Source organism: Etheostoma cragini, chromosome 9 (genome assembly GCF_013103735.1).
Source record: "Etheostoma cragini isolate CJK2018 chromosome 9, CSU_Ecrag_1.0, whole genome shotgun sequence".
Lineage (NCBI taxonomy): Eukaryota > Metazoa > Chordata > Actinopteri > Perciformes > Percidae > Etheostoma > Etheostoma cragini.
The window spans coordinates 25,620,952-25,640,703 of NC_048415.1; the positions used below are offsets into that span (position 1 = coordinate 25,620,952).

At 41.1% G+C, this 19,752-nt stretch overlaps 1 protein-coding gene across 9 annotated transcripts in view; it reads right to left on the reverse strand.

The window, feature by feature from the left end:
- dab1a (DAB adaptor protein 1a) overlaps window positions 1–19,752 on the reverse strand; it is a 197,138-nt gene that overhangs the window by 23,211 nt on the left and 154,175 nt on the right. For all 9 annotated transcript variants that reach the window (XM_034881340.1, XM_034881347.1, XM_034881344.1 and 6 more), the window contains 2 exons: window positions 6,851–6,990; window positions 4,727–4,825 (listed from right to left, as the gene is read on the reverse strand). In XM_034881340.1, coding sequence (XP_034737231.1) covers window positions 4,727–4,825; window positions 6,851–6,990 — 239 coding nt within the window. The remainder of the gene's footprint in view (window positions 1–4,726; window positions 4,826–6,850; window positions 6,991–19,752) is intronic.

Below are 19,752 nucleotides of genomic sequence, written 5' to 3' on the forward strand. Positions count from 1 at the left end.
CAGAATAGGGTGACACCAATTTAACACGGGGGCATTGGCACTCTCTCTCTCTCTCTCTCTCACACACACAATCATTGTATGAGTCATGTTTTCTAAATTAAATAATTTGAGTAATAATTATTATTATCACCTCTGATTGACCAGAAAATGGCAGTGTACATGCTTGCACGCACGCACGCACACACCTCATTTGCAGAGGTTATTGAATTATCTCTGGGTGGGTGGTGGGGTGAAAAAGAGGAACTCTGATTCAAAAAGAGCAGAGAATGAGATGACTGCTGCATAAATTCAATTGCGCTACTTCGTCTTGGGAGCAAGTACATCTCACAGAGTAGAAACAATTTACATATACTTACAGTTAGTACCTAGTTTGTCAGGTGCGGCCTATACTAGCCAATGTTTTGATATACAGATTTTAAAAAGTGCTGAAAGGGATCTTGGTAGAGTGCTACCAAGAAGGAAAGCACCTGCTCTTTTATGCCTGCTTTGTAGCGATACCGATGCTAATTTTATAAGTTCCATTTTAACAAAAACAAACTACAAAAAAACACATTACAGCACAATTGACGAGGCATTTTTTGAAACTATGGAGGCAATTTGGTTGGTGGCTATTGAAGTTCAGTACCCAGCCCTTGTGCAGTGACCTCTACTTAATCATAAAAAAAGGACTCAATGTTATTTTTAAGATTGAAAAAGCATCATAACTGCCACAGTTTAAATTATAGTAAACATTCCTCTGAAAAATAAATCTAAATGTACTCTAAAGGGTAAACCTGTAAATCTAGATGAAACTGAATGGACTTGGGACTTTCATTCTCAAATTGGCAGAGAATGTGAATGCCAACTGGGCTTTTGCTTTTGGATTTTTTCCTAATTAAACTTTGGACATTTCAGGGAAACTCAAATTAAATTTGAAAATCAATTTGATGGAACGATAGGAAGCAATAGCAACATTGGTCTTCCACAGCAACACTCAAGCAACAAGATAATGAGTAGAATAACCTTGTTCTTCTTAATCAACTTTGGATGTGGTTTTCCCTCCACTTTATAAATCCCATACCAGTTGCATGAGTTGTTATTGGCACAACAAATATCCTTATTCCCCTTAAATCTCTTCATAATGAGGGAAACACTGTATTCCAACAAGTCTGTAAATTACCGCTGTTTCTGTTGTGGCTTTCTTGGTGAAGTTTGGACAGAACAGTGTGATCAAATCCCTGGAGGGCGGCCGTTGCTGGAGCCGACACGTCTGGCAGCATCATCTATCAGACGCCGCTCATAGTTGCTCAAACAGATGCGTTCTCTGGGGAGTGGATTTTTCCCCCGCAGAAAGTGGTGGGTGTATGAAAAAAGTCGATACTGACTCTGTACTCTCCCTTCTTTTCTCTTCGGCACCGTTGATATGCACTCTTAGCCTCTAACGCACAATTTCTCTCTCAAACACACACACACAGTCTGAACGGCGACCGTCCCTGTTACGCTGGGATTGGGGGGGAAGAGGAGGAAAAGCAGCAGGGTGCTGTCTCTCTCTCTCCTCCCCGTTCTTCACATCTGCCTCCTCAAGGGGAGACCATCATACGAGGACCTGCAGGGATTGTCCAGGTTCCCGCCGGTAGGACAGGACTGAGATTAGCGGTTAGCGTTTAAGGTTTTATTTGCTCTTTGCAAGAGGTGGTAAAAATACACATAAGCTGGACTGTACCTATAAGTAATGTTTGATTAACTAACAGTTTGACACAGAGAAGTGGATGAGAAAAGGTTCTTAACGAGTGACGACACAAGCATACACATAATGAGGGGCTGAGTTGGGGAAAAAAGCCCCCCATCCCAACAACACCTTTTTTTGTGTTCCCTTGTCGTCTTCTCTGCTTCCTTCAGAACTTGCCCTCACCTTGAGTCTCATCACCTGGGGTTCCCCTCCAAGACACCTCCCGCTCTACTCTACACACACTAATTCCCATTCAAAGCATCCATATGAACACGTTACTCCGGGGTCTTTTCCACGTAGCTTTTTCGGCAGGCAGAACTGGACTAATTTGATCTTTCTGATTTCATTCTCTGAGGGCGCAGATGGCCGGCGAGCTCAGCCCTTCACTCCTGTGAGCTCTTGACCTGACGTGCTGCAGCGGCCCTGACAAGACTGATAAAAAGGGTTGAAGAGGGTAGAGGGCATGTGTCTCTATGTGTTTTGAAAGAGAGGCTGAGAGACAAAGAGAGCAAAAGATAGAACATGCTGGTCTGCCCTCTGCTAGATGAATGTCTCCCCTCTTCCTCTTCTCATCTCAAGCACCACCTCCCTCCATCCCGCACGACCTTCCCTCCTCCAAAAGAGAGGCCATCCATCCATTTGTTCACCCATACATCCATCCGCCCATCCGGCTGACTGATGCACAAGAGGGGAACAAGTCTGTCAAGATCCCTGAACCTCATTCTCTCTTGTGGCTCCCCCTCTCCCTTCTTCCCTAGCCATTAGAAGTGGTTGAAGGACTGATAGTAAGGACATCATATCTCTATAGTTAATATTAATGTGCGGAGACAGAGGACAAGGTCTCCCTGTAGAGAGCTTTACTTTGCTCAATGATTGTCTACCTATCCCTCTAACTCTGTTTCAGTCTGTCATTGTCCCTCCAGCCCTCCCACATCTGTCTTTTACACATCCTCGTATCCTCTCACCTTCTTACCCTTTCTTTCCTTTCTTCACTTCCACACTATCTCCCTTTGACTTCCTACCTCTCTATCTATCACTGGTTCTTTGTCTTTATCCCCTCTCAATCTTTCGGCGTAGAGGGTTCGAAGCGTCGGGAAGGGGAATGAGACAAAGAGAAATGAGGACTATAAAAAAGAGGGATTTGACTGGTGAAGGATAAGTTTGGCTGCAATGTGGCTGCCATGGGGGAGTCCACTGGTTACGGTGTCCTACACACAACCACACACACACACACACACACACACACACACACACACACACACACACACACATACATACACGCGCACATGCTAACACACTCTGCCACATGACATTGTTTTGTCATTGATTACATCCCACTTTACAACAGAGACCTTATTTATTGATATTGATGGATTTCAGTATCAATTGATCAATCCAACACCAACATCTTTTGTACCTTAAAAACTGTTTATAAAATTGTTTCAATGGTTCATTAGCTTGTTGGAATGAGATATAAGAATAATGGTAATGTAACAGTAATGGACAATTCCGCTCCCAACCTGTAGGGGGAACAAAGAGGAAAAGTGCTTTGGTGCCTACTGTAAATTTCCTGGTTGACAAGTAGCTAGCTAATGCTAATGTAATTCTTGGTGGATAACATTCAACATCGTTCAACACGCTCAGTAATTTTTGGGACTGATTGTTCTAGAAGCTTCTGGGATTTAACGGAAGCAAAATTGCCCTTTTAGTGAGGCTGTCCTCCAACCACAGCACAAGTGTCCTGGGAAATGTAGGCGTTTTATTTCTTGCTCAAGGATACTGTGACAGGTATGGCCAGATGGGAAATGGAACCTGGACACAAGCGATCAGAGGATCCTTGAGAAAGAAATCACAATGCTCTATTGGCCACTTTCCCCTGAGCCGCCTGAATACTCGCTCTGCAACCGCATTTCCCCGCTGAAGTCCCAGTTTATCTGTCCATAGAGTGTCCTCTATCTATGACTGGTCCTACTATAATTCCCTGAGTTGTCAATATGTCCCAACATCAGTGAGGTCGAGACAAACTATGTTGCTTTTCTAGGGTTATTTGGGTTATTTAGGTGATTCTGTGATCTCAGCGGACCAAGAAAAATAGAATTAACACTTTTTAATAATTGTCATTAATGAATGGTAAATTAAACCATAGTTATTAGTTATTTTACTGTTGAAAAAGATGATTTATAATGTTTACCAATTATTACTAACCTCATAATTTATGTTATTTTACCATTATAAAATATAATAATATATATATAATATAAAATAATTGTTAATTGAAATAGATTGTTTATACTTCGCCACTGGTTAATAATGGTTTTGTAAACAATCTATAAACATTATTTGGATGCTTGTAATAATTCATTAACGATTAATAAGTGGTTATTAAAGCATCAAGTAATATTAATTTGTCCTTATTAAATCTTTTATTGGTGATCTATAAAAGAGGATTATTTGAGCTATATTCAGAGATTCCTAAGTTTCTTTTTAGAAGCTTTAGAAATTATTATTAAAATCCGTAATGTAAAAAATAAAATGGTATTGTGTGAGTGCAACAATAAACTGTTAAAAATCATAAATTATAGCATTATTAATAATGAATTGTAACAGCAAACATTATCACAATTTCATTGTTTTTTAACAGTAAAATCAATTTACCATTTATTATTGATGGTTATCATAAAAAAAAGACAACTGGCAAACTTATTGACTGAGAAACTGGTCGGTCAAGCAGAAAAGCAGCCATGTAAGATGGAAAATGTATAATCCTGGAGAATAATCTAGAACCAGTTTGGCGCTGTTTTCAGAGAGGCAGACAATGGGATAGCCATGTTCTCTCATCTACGGAGGCCTTGTTCTCAGGGTTTCAATTAGGGCCTCGTGATTTCCCCAGGGGGCCCTCCCTCTCACGGAGATGCCTCATTAACAGAGGAAACACACACGCACACACAGAAATGCTGCACGTAGGCGCGCGGACACACACACAGAGACACACAGACACACACACACTTCTGAGCTTACCCCTGACTTCTCATCAAAGATCTTGATCCCTCCAAAGGAAACAGTCAGAAACACCTTCTGTTTGTGTTCTCCTTTAGACCGTGCTGCCGCTGCTATACCCTGAGGACAGACCGACACACAGACAGACAGACATGGAGCAAACAGCCATGTTAGAAACATTGCAGATCCACATTGGTTTGTAAGTTCTTAACGAGCATTGGACCCCCTCTTATCTCAAAAACGTTTCTTTTGCTTGTCAACAACAGAGGAATTCACCATAGATCATTTTCCCCTCTACAGTAGCCTCAATAGTCTGTACACGTCTTTTTGGGCATGCTTATAATTCATATCTATTTTTTTAGGGCATTTTTAGGCCTTTATTGACTGGACAGCTGAAGAAATGATGGGGGGGGGAATAACATGCAGCAAAGGGCCGCAGGTCGGAGCTAGAACCCGGGCCCGCTCCGTTGAGGCGTAAACCTCTATATATGGGCGCCTGCTCTACCAACTGAGCTATCCTGGCTTCTGTGACTCATGTCATATCATTTTTCAATTTGTACAAATGGATTAAAAGGTATTTAGGTTGAGAAACAAATATCCACCAAATATTGCATGCCCAGTAAGCCACTTTTGCTGTTTTGTTCTGCTGAATGCAAAACCCTAATGTCATTTCCTAGGCTGTTGGGAAGCATTGTGGGTAATCAATGAGAACTGAAAAAAACAGACAAGACAGGTACAGAAAAAAAGTTACGTTGCAACATTTCATGACAACGTAATTGATTTATAACTCTAAAAGTGCATCTAAGGGTGGAACTCCACTTTACGTTCACCTCACCTCCATCTGCATAGGTGAGTCACAAGAGAAGAAGAAAAGACAGCAGCCAGATCAGAGGAGGGAGCGAGCGGTGTGAAAGGAGAGGTGGGGAGATCAGGGAAAAAGAGTTGATGGATTTCCTGTCTGAATAAATGAGGAGGAGGGAAGCTGTTTGATCAATGAGCTGTCTGTCCTCTCTGCCCCCGACTGGATAGAGTTTTCACCACACAAACAAAACGTAAACGTAGTTTTCTCAATTCAAATGTCTCCTGCAGTATGTGGATCCCAAGTGTGAAAGGACAATTAATAATGTAAAAGGCGCTCTACACACAAAAAGAAACAAAAGTAAAAACAAAAAAATCAGAACATACTTTTGTGGTTTTTTTGTTGCAAACTACAGTAAAATATTTAACTAAATCATCTTGTTTGTTAGAACTTTAGTTATAGAGATGGTCCAGTACCATTTCTTGCTTCCCGATATTGATTCCAATACCTGAACTTGAGTACTGATCTGTGATACCAGTGAATCATATTTTATTATGTTTTAACAGCTGTATACTACTATCCCTGCATGGATGTGATATGATTTCTATCTTTTTGTACAGCCTGGCTCAGGTTAAACTTTTTGTCAACCATGAACATACAAACAATCTAGTTTACTAACTACTAGTTTAGTTAACTATCTAGTTTGCCTGTTGTAACGGAAAAAGGACAAAAAACTACTTTAACTTAGATTTTCAGAAGGACTAAATTCTGTGTATCAGATTGATACATAAACTCCAATACCAGCATTTTAGAAAGTATTCAAGGCGTTTCCGATACTGGTATTGGTATCAGAAGATCTCTTGTTATAAAGAAATAAATAAATGGCTTATGTCTCATCATCTTTATCCTCCCTCATATCTCTCTCTCACCTATCATCCAAATGATTCCCATCCTATAAGCCTTTCCTCCTCTGCTAACTGCCCCATCTGTCTACCTCTCCCTCTAATTGTCCCCGTCCTTGCAAATGAGACATTCACCCCTTTTCATCCATATGGCTAACCTCCTCACTTGCTCCTGCACCAATCATCGTCAGGGCTTTAAATTATAACCTTCTCATGGAAGTTTAACAACTACTGTATTTATGGACTGTTGGCTACTGATGTTCAGTGGATTTTGTGGGTCATTGAACGCAACACAGATGTAGGTGATCTATTATAAATTATGTCATTTCTTGCTACTAACATGCAAACATGCATGTTAGCGGCAAGCTTTAAGAAGTACCTTTAAAGAGCAGATCAATTGTTAATTTAGGGCACATCAAAAGAGAAAAGAGAAACCCTCCTTACCTTGAGCTTCATCATCGAGTCCTGGCACAGTTTGTCTCCACGGGCTGCAGTGACCTCGTCCAGGCCGATAAGCTTGGCCTTGTAGCGGACACCATCGCCCTTAAAACGCCTGATGAGAGCCGCCTCGCTGCGATCCTGCCCTGCAGAAACATATACACACACGCACACACTCAGACACTACGTCTTCCAGTCAAGGACCTCCATCTACCTCGGACCAGTTCTATTACCTCGGGACCATCAATCACATTGTCCACAAAAGACTCCAAAAGTAATCTTACAAAACAAGACTAGGTTGAATCATCGGGTGTGGCTATGTAATTGTTACACAAATAGTCCGTGGTGGTGTCTGAAATGTAAATACTGCATATTAAATCTTCTTTTTAATCTATATTTAATTTGATGTATTGGTCCCAGCAATATTTGTTCTTGAAGTGTACTGAAGTAGAACATATGATATGGTTAAGCTACAACTGAAGTAATTAAGAAACTTATTTAATCAATGTAATACATTCATGTTTCAACAATTTGTTGTTCCGGGCTACTTATTTAAAGCGCTACTGTCCTGTTTCAGTCACTGTAATTAGTGTGTTAATCCGGTTAATTATTCTACAACATGAAATAGTGCTGATTTTTCAACCAGCGGCTATGCAGACTAAAGCTCTGTGTGTCATGTGAATAAATATTTCTATAATCTAGATGTATTATTTTCAGTATTACAGTCTATTGCTTTGAGATGTGGTGGCGGCTTCCAGGGAAAACACATTCCTATTACGACAGTGTGTACATTCAGCTAGTTGGCTTCAGCATTGACTCATGTAAGAAAAAGGAATGTTAGTGTATGAGCTTAACATGTTATGTGTGTGTGTGTGTGTGTGCGCGCGCGCACAATAGTCGCAAGACCCACAGAAAGCTTAGGATGATCACCATATTAGTCCGAGAAAACGTAATCTTATGTATTACTGTATCATACAATGACGTGAAGGGGGGCTTGGATCTTGTGTGTTCTGGAGGAACATCTCCCGGGAGACAGGAGGGAGAGGAGGAGATCCTTCAAGTAAGGGAGTAAGAGAGTATAAAATATTAGGGAAATGGTCAGTTTGCGGTACACATTTTGGACGGTGTACCCACAATTGTGTTATGTAATCTTAAATGCTGAAACTTAAATAAAACTTGCTTAACTGAACTCTTCGTCTTAAGATTAATCCTTGTGTTCTGGCAAGCGTAAATCCAATAAAAGAAGACGTGGGAATTTTTGTTATAAATTGTGGATTTAGACCTTATTTTAGATATAAATTCCTTAGACATGACAGTTAGTAGAATTATACTGAAGCCCTTCTATTTACACTAGTGACTCTCTTTACAGTTGTTGGAAAGCAGCAGGGATGTGTTCAATGTGCAGTCTGTGAAAGTGATGACGTCACTCTCAAGCACAATTAGGCCCAGCAGATCCGCTGCTCCACATTTGTCCCTATAGTTCAGGTAAAAGTGAGGCTGTGATGAGCAAAATGATGCGAAAGAGATTTTCCAAGATCAAAAGTAAACTTTCCAAGACAGCAATAAGTTTCCTCTCAGGAAACCGCTACAGGGTTCCAAACTGTCATTGCATTGTAACAAGAAGAGCTCTGTGGTTAAAGGGGGTGAAAGTATTGAACGTGATTGGCTATGATTGTTACAAACTCTAATGCATTGACTTATAATAATGCTTACTGCTCCCATCTTGTGCCCAAGTGTGCCACAGGTGCTTCGAGGGAGCCTGGCCCATGAAATCACAAAGAGTGTACGATCCCAACGCACCTGGCTGGGCGCACCGGGCTGTAATCTGGCCACGTTGCTGGGTTGACAAAAATAGAGCCTGCGGTGTCCTCTTGTACGCACAGATGAGCAACTAGCCATTGATTTGTGGAGGTTAAAATATTTTTTAAATGTGCTGGGAACACACGGCTGTGGCCCAGTCAAAAGAAGCTATAGTAGAGGTCCAAGTTACAGATGCTAGCAACATCTTGTTATGATACTAGGTCAGATTGGAGGCTCGCGAGTGTGCAATTATGGTATCATATGAATGCCACCGGTCATTCGGTAAAAATTATTAGCAACTGTGACCGCTCTCCTCTCCAGCTATTTCTCATGCAAAATAAGGGTGTGACATTTTGCTCTTATCTCCCCTGTCTCTCCCTCTCCCTCTATTGTGTGCAAGATTGTGGCCATTGTGCGCATGCATTAGTAAGTGTTGCAATGGCGCGCCTGTGTTGACCTTGCTGTTGTCCAGGAAGTCTATACGTTATCTCCTGAAGTGACTACAACGCTACTCTGCACACACACACAATACAGAGCACAGAGAGAGAGAGAGAGAGAGGCCAGTCAGAAGGCTAAACTCCCTTTCTCTTTGTGACATGCTCTCTCCATCTTTCTCCCATTCCCTTTCTCTATCTCTGACCTGCAGTGCGCAAATATTTCATCATCAAATATTGTAAAGGGGAAACACTCGTGCATCCGTGTGTGTCTCTGCATTGTGTTCTTGGGTGTGTATTTGCAGGTGAAAGACTGCAATAGTGTTAGTGAAAGGGAGAGGCCTAGTGATAATGCAGCATATTCAGATAATATGTTGAGGCATTAGTTTTGTACCAGCGTGACTCTTGGAAGGTCGTATAGTCGGAGTGATGGAGAGGTCCCACTCCTCCTCTCTTCCTTCTTTCACACTCCTTTCATTCAGTCCCTGCAGCATTGCAGTCTGGTAGAAATGAGCCCTTTAACCACAGGCAAGCGCATTGTGTTATATGGCTGTACTCAATCACCATCGTCTAACACTAATCTCCCACCCACCCTCAGCTTCGTCTGTCGTCCTTCACATGAACACACACAAACATGCCCATTTTTTAAATGCTTCATTAGCATCACCTGAATTAAATTATATGGACGAAGGATTCTAGAGGTTGGACAGTGTTTAAGGAATTTCAGGGCTACAAAAGGCCTCATTATCAGGGACATTTCTCATGCCAGGTTTAGCCAATCATGTTAATAGCCCTGCACTGGGAAAGCCTGATATAAGTACTGTGTATAAGTTTTGAAAGTCCATAGCTGCCGGAGAAGTTTGTAAAAATTAATTTGTTGAAGACGCTTCACCCTGCTCTCCATTGATAAAAAAATCCCCTTACACACATAAATATAGTGTGGATGAGCTCATTGCTCTGAATCATTGAGCAGACACACTCAGAGTCCTACTTTGAGTAAATCATGACTGTCTGCCTCAGAGTCTTCAGAGACAAAAGAGCCGAAGAACATCTGTCCTTATTTCGGACAGAGAGCGAGAGAGAGAGAGACTATTGTGTCACGTCTCAGTTGGGCTGAGATGAGAGTGAGTGATTAAACCACCAGAGGATTTTTTTTTCTGTTCAATGCCAAATATGTTTGAATACTATTAAATATTACCTTCATTAAACTTGAAACAGTCCGGTGAAACGTGTATATATGCTAGAACACACAAACAACCTCGCTTAGCAGCTCTGATGACCCGCCATCTCTATCCCCTGTATAAATAACATGAAACAGGCCAATGCTGCTCATACTGTACATTATATCTATCACATCCTAACACTAGCTGCCTGTCAGGAAAAAACAACAGCTTTAAATCTCTTTGACTGCTTGTGAAACCAAATAAGAACATTTAGTTTAATTTAATTTAATATTTGAGAAGAATAATTATATCTATCCTTTAGGACTAAACAGGTGTTGAGTCCATTTTCATAAAACACTTGCAAAGGGGATTGTTTTACTATTTGAATTTGTGACTTTTAAACATTGACTCAGTCTTCATCTTAGATTTTCGTTAGCATATTGTTACATTTGTTAGTGTGTTGATGACGCAATCATCGGAACAGCGCAAAACCAAAAGCAGAATGTAAATCCAAAAGACCGACTGCATGCTTGTGTGTGTGAATCCTCGTGGACGTGCACAATACAAATATAAGAGGGACTTTCTCATAAAACATTGCTCTAGAGGGCTTCTGGTTGTCAAAAACTGCAGAGGGCACCACAAAATGTAGATTTGCAACCTGACCAGAATCTCCATGTTTGAAAAATCTTTAGATTAGATCTTTTTTAGTCTCGCCTTGCCAGACCTTCCTCCACAGCGATGCAAAGTGAGGACTGGTTACTCAACACAGCATTGTGGGATTGGAGAAGAACCTGCTCTGGTTTTCTTGTTATTTCTTTAAACCAATCACAAGCGTCTTGGACGGCACTGAGCAGCGGGCAGAGCCGCGGTGTCTCTGCAAAAAAAACGTGTCATGCGAGAGAAAACTCAGATTGGACAGATAGTCTAGCTAGCTGTCTGGATTTACCCTGCAGGGATCTGAGGACCAGGTAACCATAGTCCTCAGAAATCTACTCGAGGTTGGGGCGCCAACACAAAGAAAACCGATGGGGACGGACAACTGGCGGAACCTCCAGCGGCACATGACCAATCCAGGGAAAGAGAACATCATTGACATAGACAAAATACATGTTTAATCATTCAAATGGAACGGCTATACCCATTTAACTGTTAAACCAAGAAACTTGATTTGGATTTTTTTTATTATTATTAGTTATTAATGGTTATTTATTAGTATATTAGTTTTTCTCCTCTTGAATTTCATCAGAATTTCAACTGAGGATCTAGTTCCCCTTTGATACATGGTCTGGGTGGTGCAAGTGTATTTATGTAAATGTAAGTGTTAAATAACACTGAATGCGCCCAGTAGTGATGTTTTCGTCGACAAAAATGATGACAACAAAATATTGTCGTCAACGAGCCTTCATCACGTGACGAAAACGAGACGCAGAGTAAATGCTGCAATATTGTTGTTTAATAAAAACAAGACCAAATGTGGTTTACGAAATAAAAACATCTCTTCCTGTTTGTTGACCAAAACGTGACTTAAATGTTATTTTGTCTTGTTTAGTCGCGTTATTATAATTATTTTGCAGTATTTCTGTTCCCTCTGTCTCACTTTAGGGGCTGCATCACGGCATCATTTCATTTAGAAGATGCAGCGGTGAGTTAGAGAGACTGAGACGAGCGTAAACGACAACAGACAAAATGAAGTCTGACAAAGAGAAAGGGAACGTGGCCGGCCGGAGGTCATCTTTGGGAGAAAAAGAATAGACATTTGGAAAATTCTTCTTTACATAGAAGGGGAAAAGAAAACGGAATGTGTCGTGGAAAAAGATGGGCTGAAATGCAGCCACAAAATCACAGGGAGAAAAAAACACGAACCTTAAGAGACATCTCGAGCCATTCCATGATAAAACTGAGGTAAGTCAAGACATTAATGTAGAAAGCTCATGCCAACTCATGAGGCGGTGGTTAATGTATTTGGAAGCTGGCTTTAGACTTTAGAGGTGAAAACGACTGAGAAGAACGTGTGTGTGTGTGTGCGTGTGTGTGTGCGTGTGTGCGTGTGTTCTTTGTTCCTTCCTACACAAATTGCAAGGGCCAATCACAGAGTCACAACCCTGCTTTAAATAATTTGTTTCTCCCTTTGCTATCAGCTGTCAGGCAAGGAGTGTGTGTGTGTGTGTGTGTGTATATATATATATATATATATATATATATATATATATATATATATATATATATATATAGCAATGGAGTCTAATTGCCAAAGACTTTACATTTTATTGAGCTGTACAATGATAAACCTGATTTGCATATCTGCAAACTTGTTTCTCCTGATTGAAAATGTGTAGACTAAACCTAGACTAAAATAGTCATGGATAATTTGGACTAAAATAAGACAGAAATGCTTGGACTTTTCGTTGACTGAATCTTGACTAGACTAAAAAGAGAATGAGAGTAAGTATAAGAGCACAACTATTACAATCTAAAAGGACTAGACTCAAATTAAAACAGGCCACCAAAAACAACACTAGCATCCAGCTGCTGTCGTTTCAATGGAACAGCGGTTTTCATTTAAGTTTAACATTTAAGACCTGCACCCTCCATCTGCATCCATCACCATTACTGCTGCTACACTAGCACACCAGGGAGAGAAACGCAGAGGGAGGGAGAAGTCAGGAAAGGCCAAGAGGGGAAGACAAAGAGAAAAAGGTGGAGCGGGTCCATGGTTTACTTCTCCTGCCGAGTGGTTTATATTATTACCTTTTGGGAGCATGTTCCATGAAAGACCTCCCAGTCTCCGTGTGTGAGAGTATGTGTGTGCATGTGTGTCAGCAGGGGAATAATTCAGCCTTTTGTAAATAAATATCCGTTGTTTCCGTGACCCCGCTGAGCTTCAAACACAACTAATGAAAGAATCTTCCAATTCATCTGTCATGGCTGCTCCACACCCACCCACACAGAAGCTTAAAGACTTCCTCTATGATCAGAAACCCAACCACACACACACACACACACACACACACACCGACAGACAGACAGACAGACACACACACCCACCCCTACTACCTTCCATCCCATCACACTAATATCTTCTGGTGCATCAGTCATGGCAGCTTCCCAGGTGAACACACTCAGAGACGCTCTCTTTCACAAATAAAAACTACCGCTCACATCTGCATGACCCAACATAGACCAGATAAGACCACACTATACAAACCTACAGTGCCACACCAGAGTCTTAGCGTGTTCGTGTGTCGGTGTTTGTGAGTACTTGGTATGCAGGGTTGGTTTGCTGGTCTGTCTGAAGCAACAAGCGGAGAGGGAGGATAGGACATAAAGCGCAGAGCAAAGGATGGAAAAGCAGGAATAGAATGTGATGGATGGATGAATGAGCTAAGGCCTCGGTTGAATAAATGTCACTCAGGATTAGAGCGTTGTGACAAGCAGAACCCCCTGACTCTCTTCACACACACACACACACACACACACACACACAAACATACACACGCCCACGCACACAGGTGATCGATGGCAACTGACTGCTGGTACAGTACGTCTAACCCTTCAGGAAAGCCCCTAGCATCGCCCCTGGCAACTGAAACCATTTGCATCTTGTGCCCCAACCTTTCTTTCTCTTTGCACGACTTTATCCCTTAACCCCAAGTTACATTTAACACATATTAATATCAGATTTATTTTTCTCCGGCAAGATTGCCAGACAGATTGCACTGAAGGCAAAGTACCCATTTATTACAACCTGAACCATATTTTTGTAGGATTGGCCGTCATTTCTTTTAGTTATGATAACTTTCCCACCAAAGCGATTTCTGACATATGGAAACCCTGCAACACTCATGCAAGGACAGGTCAAGACAACCGTTTAGCCAGATTATCTAAAAGACTTTAGAAAACCTGAAATGCTGGTGATAACTCCTCATGGCACAGATAAACTGTTGCATTTTCTTCACTAAATGAAATAGCTCAGTGTTTAACCAGTAGGTTGGTCTGTAAACTGATGCAACAGTTTGAGTAATCAAGTCCTTATCATCATCGTCATTATTTGACTAATCACCTTGGTTTTGATGTTTCTGATTGAATGCTCATGTTTCTTAGGGGGCACCATTCAGAAAATGTCATGATTCAATATCAATTTTTAGACGACTTTCGATTCAAATACGATTCTCAAAAACATTTTGACATTTACTTTTATTACTTTTCCTATGTGATAGTGTACATCACCTTGGTTGGTTTTTAACGGCATTACAAAATGAAAAGATATACTTATTATTCTAAAAATCGATATACATATGTATATCGATTTTTAGAATTCTATGAATCGATTTTGAATCGGTAGAGCTTGATTCTTTAACGTGAATCGATTTTTTTGCATACCCCTAATTTTTCTTGCCCCATCAAACTTCTTTTCAGCGGTGTTGCCACATTCCCAACAATTACCTTTGTAGTTATTACAAATAGAAATGAGAGCTAACCCTAGGATAATAAGAAAATGATTTGTATTACAGTGGAATGACACTTCTGGCATGTTCCCTATCCACCAGAAAAGCTCATTTGTTGCCATCTTGTTTGCTTGATGACCTATATACTTACACAGTTCCAGTTGAAGAGATTCGAATGGTCCTGCTTTTAACTGATGTTAATGTGTCCAAACATGCCTTAGACGAACTGCAGAGGTATTTGAGGTAATCTTCAATGGTGCAGTTTTTCTCTATTCAAATGCATGCTGGTCATCCAGGCTGAAGATTAAAGCCAAGTGCAAGTCCAATAACGCATGACAGTCTAGTCCATTAATTTCATTAGACAATAGAGACATAGGCCATTAGTTTGAGGCCAGTGGGTAAGAATGAGTGGCAGATGTAGCAGCTGTGTATTAGAAAGGTGGCTCTTTGTGATTTGTGACAGGAAGTTTGTGTGCATCTTAGTGTTCCTAATGTCGGAGAAACGTCTGATATTCCTCAGAAGTGATGTTAGTGACACAAAAGCTGCTGCCACTGCTTATTTTCAACTGGGCTGTATGTTTGCAGTGGCTAGTGTAAAGTGAGTAGCTTGTTTCACCGTGCTTCAGATGTAGAAGCACCCAGGGGCTCTTCACTACAGCTGGGATGGTTCCCAACAAACACTCAACAGCTCATGAGGGAACCCGGCAGTTACTTTACCAATTAATCCTGCTTCTAAACCCTGCTGCCGAATGTGTGTGTCAGCTTTTTGCGCTTTGTTTACCTATCAGAGACTTGTTCAGATGAAGCACTCACTCTCACACGGACTATTTTAAACCCGCAAAAAGCGTGTGCCAAGAAAACAACAAGTTTCCCCTTCTGCTCATGCTTAATTCGTGCCGATTGATTTGGCACACAAGTGCTCACACTTGACTGAGTCTACGCATATGTTCCAAAAACATAGCCGTGGTTGCTGAAGTAAAACGCCGGGTGTAAAATGAGATTATAAAGTTCTGTTGTCACTCATCAAATAAATGAGTGCTCTGCGTCTTATTTGCAACATGACTGCTGTTGTGTTTACCAAATGAAGATGCTTCTTTTGAGCTATTGACAATCTCGGGTTTTTTTCTCCCTCGCTCATCCTAACATTACTATTTTTCTCCATTTCTTTTCACCTTCCCCCCAGCTCCACATCGCCACTTCCCCACCTGCCACACTGACCTGGATGCAGCGGCACAGCCAAAGACCGGCCCTGTTTATCCCTGAAAGAGTTTGTCCAGAGCTATATCAGCGGGAGAAACTATACGTCAGGGACAGATGCAAAGCACCCCCCCCCCACACCGAGTTTTGTGCTTGTTATTTTTCTTTGCATTGATTGTATCCAGCCACAAATCCCACTGAGGATTTTGTGTGCGCACGAAGTGAAGTACAATTTCATAGAAATTCCGGAAAATGCTTCAACCGTTTAAGGGGCACAAGCACAACTCCCTGCCGTGTGTCTGTATACTTCAGCAAAGTCATGCGTGTTGTTGGTTTTGTTTTATTATTGTCACCATAACAAGCAAACATAAAGTACTGTGTAATATGAAAAAAGGCACTCAGCTGAATTTGCTCTATGTACACAGTACATTAAGACTTGATGACCATTGTCATCCACATCACCTGAATGCAGCTTTCATCTGAGAAATTACATTTGCATGGGGCAGCTCTCAATCCCCCCCACACACACACACACACACACACACACACACACACACACACACACACACACACACACACACACACACACACACACACACACACACACAAACAAACACTCCACCCTCTCTCATCCACCAGCATCCCTCTGTCTGTGTAGGACGGTTGGTGCTAAAGCTTGTTTCTCGCCCTGGCATTAATTACAAGGTAATTGGTCTCACTAGCGAAAGGAAACACTCTGCCTGCGAGTGTGCATGTAACTGTGTCTATGTGCATATATGTGTGTGCGTCTAATGTGTGTCCGTGTGTTTTGTTTGTGGGTGCAGCTGTGTGTGTTCTGGGCTCTGACAGGGTGGGCTGTGTAAACAAGCCGCTAGCATCCTGTCATGGAATGCTGAAGCACTTCCCCCCGTAGACTACACTCTTGGTCACCACTGAGCTGCCGCACGCGCACACACACACACACACACACATACACACACGCACACACACCACAAGTTATTCCACCTCTGCATAAATGGTTCGTATAGTGCTGCAAAAGAAAAACAAGTAGTTCCTGGAGCCTGGGCTCATCCACCAAATACTTCTCAAAAAAGCACCTCCCACTTTGTCCTTGTCATTTCCTCACACAGACACACACACACACACACACAGACACACAGACACAAAATGTTGTCTGTTCAAACACTAAAAAACCCTTCTGACTGAATGGTGTAAAACTTATTTGATCCTTAATCCCAGTCTGTATGAACAGGAGGTGTGCTTGTGTATGTATGCTTATGCATGTGAGTGTGTGTGTGTGTTTGTGCGTGCTTGCATGTGACAAACACTAGAGGCCATTCTTTTCTTTCATAGTATGAGGAAACACAGGTAACTCCTTAAAACACAGCGGTCCTCCTTTCCTGCCAATACAAATTTGCCAAAACAAACCTCTCTCTCGTGTCTGTCATCTCTGCCAAAACATGCAACCACTGAAGTCTCATGTCCTTCCCCTCTCTATCTATCTGTGTCTCATCTTGCGTAATGAACCCCTTCCCTTCATTCACTCAGCCGGGGTCCTGGAAGAGAGGATTGGAGCAAAGAAGGGCTGGGGAACACCATGGAGCATGAAAGTAAAAAGGAGGCTCTGCTATCTGCCAGAGTGTTGTTATCTCCTATCTCCTCACTTTGTTCCTACTATAGTCGTCATCCTTTAAGTCCAAACGGACATTAACAGTTTTTCCTGTAAACAACATACAGTTTTGGTTTTTACATCTGTAAATTACAAAAATCAGTACAAAGAAAGGAAACAATTTATATTTAATACCTGTAAAACTTTGTGCCTTGTTTATTAGATAGTTACAGTGACAGTTACCGTGACAATGAAATTAAGGAAGAGGGAGGAGGGTTAGAGTGAGTCTGTTGTTCTATTTAATAAATACAGACATATATATACATATATATATATTTTTTTTACACACACACAGAAGCTAGAATAAGTTTACACACCCATGCTAAAGTTCATTAACAAGAGGAATTAAAAAAAACTTCTTTTGGAAATTGATCTTAATGCCTTAATTAAAAAAACTATTTGGAAAACCCAATGTGTTATTTCAGTTAACTTAATTGTTGGTTTGATTTGCATTGAGAGATGATTTTATGGAAAATTCCCCATTCCCCAATCTCTAGGTGGCATGGTGAAGGGTATGTGATGAGGCCAAAGGAACTTTATCAGGATGCATATTATCCTGATCCATGTAATAACTGGCCTTTAATAACAACAATCTGCCTGCCTCTGTAGGAATTTAACATAGGGGGGTGTATACTTACGCCAACTGTATTTTATTGAAGAACATTTATTTATTAACATTACATTATTCATTCAAAAAGAAAATTGGTGTCCTTAAAAAGTTGAATTTTCCTATATTTTTTTAATTAAGGCACTTAGATCAATTTTCAAAATATGTGGTTTTATCCTTTTTTTAAATCAACTTTAGCATGGGTGTGTACATTTATTCAAGCCACTGTACATGTGTAAAGATACTACTAAATACAAAAAGTATTGTACTAAATACACAAGTTTCCGAGGCGTCTGTGTTTGACCAAGCAGCGACACTCATCCCTGTAAACTCAACCCCAAAAGTTTCTGAACCTTCGGGAAGTACTCCCACTGTAAACACTTTAACTATCCTTTCCTGTGGTGGAAGTGGCCTATTTGTTTACAACTATCCCCCGGCATAGCTGTCAATCAAACATCTACAGCGGCCCGCCCACTCAAATGCTTGGAGATTAAAAGGAGCATTTCTGTGTTCCTCCTTTCAATATTAACACAAATAGTAACAAGAAATCTGAATAAGACTTTGACATGAGGTATCTTTTGTGTTTTCAGTTATAAATGTATCTTTACTGATTAAAAGAAGACTTATGCAATCCTATTTGCCCAACAAGACATACAAAGGAATATACATTATGCTATAAATCATGGTACTGGTGTATCTTTGATAAGCTCCGTACTGACCACTCTGTGTGTGTTGTGAGGAAACTGAAATAGAAAACAGCAGCCTGTCAACATCTAACAAATGAGAAATGTCCTTTCAACGCACAGTCCTTCAACCAGCACAGCGGGGTGAGAGTTTCGGCCTCTATTCGAGCCTGTGTGTGACATTGGGACATTTTGCTTTTGTGCAAATTATGAGCTGGGAGCAAACTGTTGCTATGGAGACTGTAGTTAGTGATGCGGTGGGCAAAGCCACACCAACTAGTGTGCAGAAGAGGACTAAGCTGAACATACTGAGAGGATCACAGAGTACACAAGCTACCACAGGCACACACACAGAGTCTCAAAAAAGCAAATAAAAGGCTTTTACTGATCTATATTTTCTCTCCGAGTCAGGTGTTTTGAATGCTTATTCGCTGTGGTCACATTTGAAAGCTTGGATGAAGCTTTTTTTTTGACACACGGGAATAGGGGCAGAAGACAGTCATTGGAGCTGCTGCACAGAAAGAAGATGTTGGTTTGCTGAGTGGAATGTGATGCCTGCCTGGGAATAGCATTGATCAAATTTCACCACCCATACCTGCACTCCTAAGTTATTATTGTGCTAAGAAAAGTTGGACGGATAAATAGATGGGTACGATGAGAGCAGATTGGTGGAGGAGCAGACCGCCGGTTGGATGGAATTACAACTTTTCCAGAAATAAGTGGATGGGAGAGAAGAGCAGAGGGTAGCAGGAGAGGACAGAGTGGAGACAGTTATATCTAAATATAGTTCACTTGCTGGAAAAGCAAAGTTTGGAAAGGGTGTTCCATTACCTGCTGCTGAGTGTTGTGGTTGTCGTCTATCCACTATTAGCCCCAACAGCAGACAGCCAGTACAATTCAATCTCTGTCT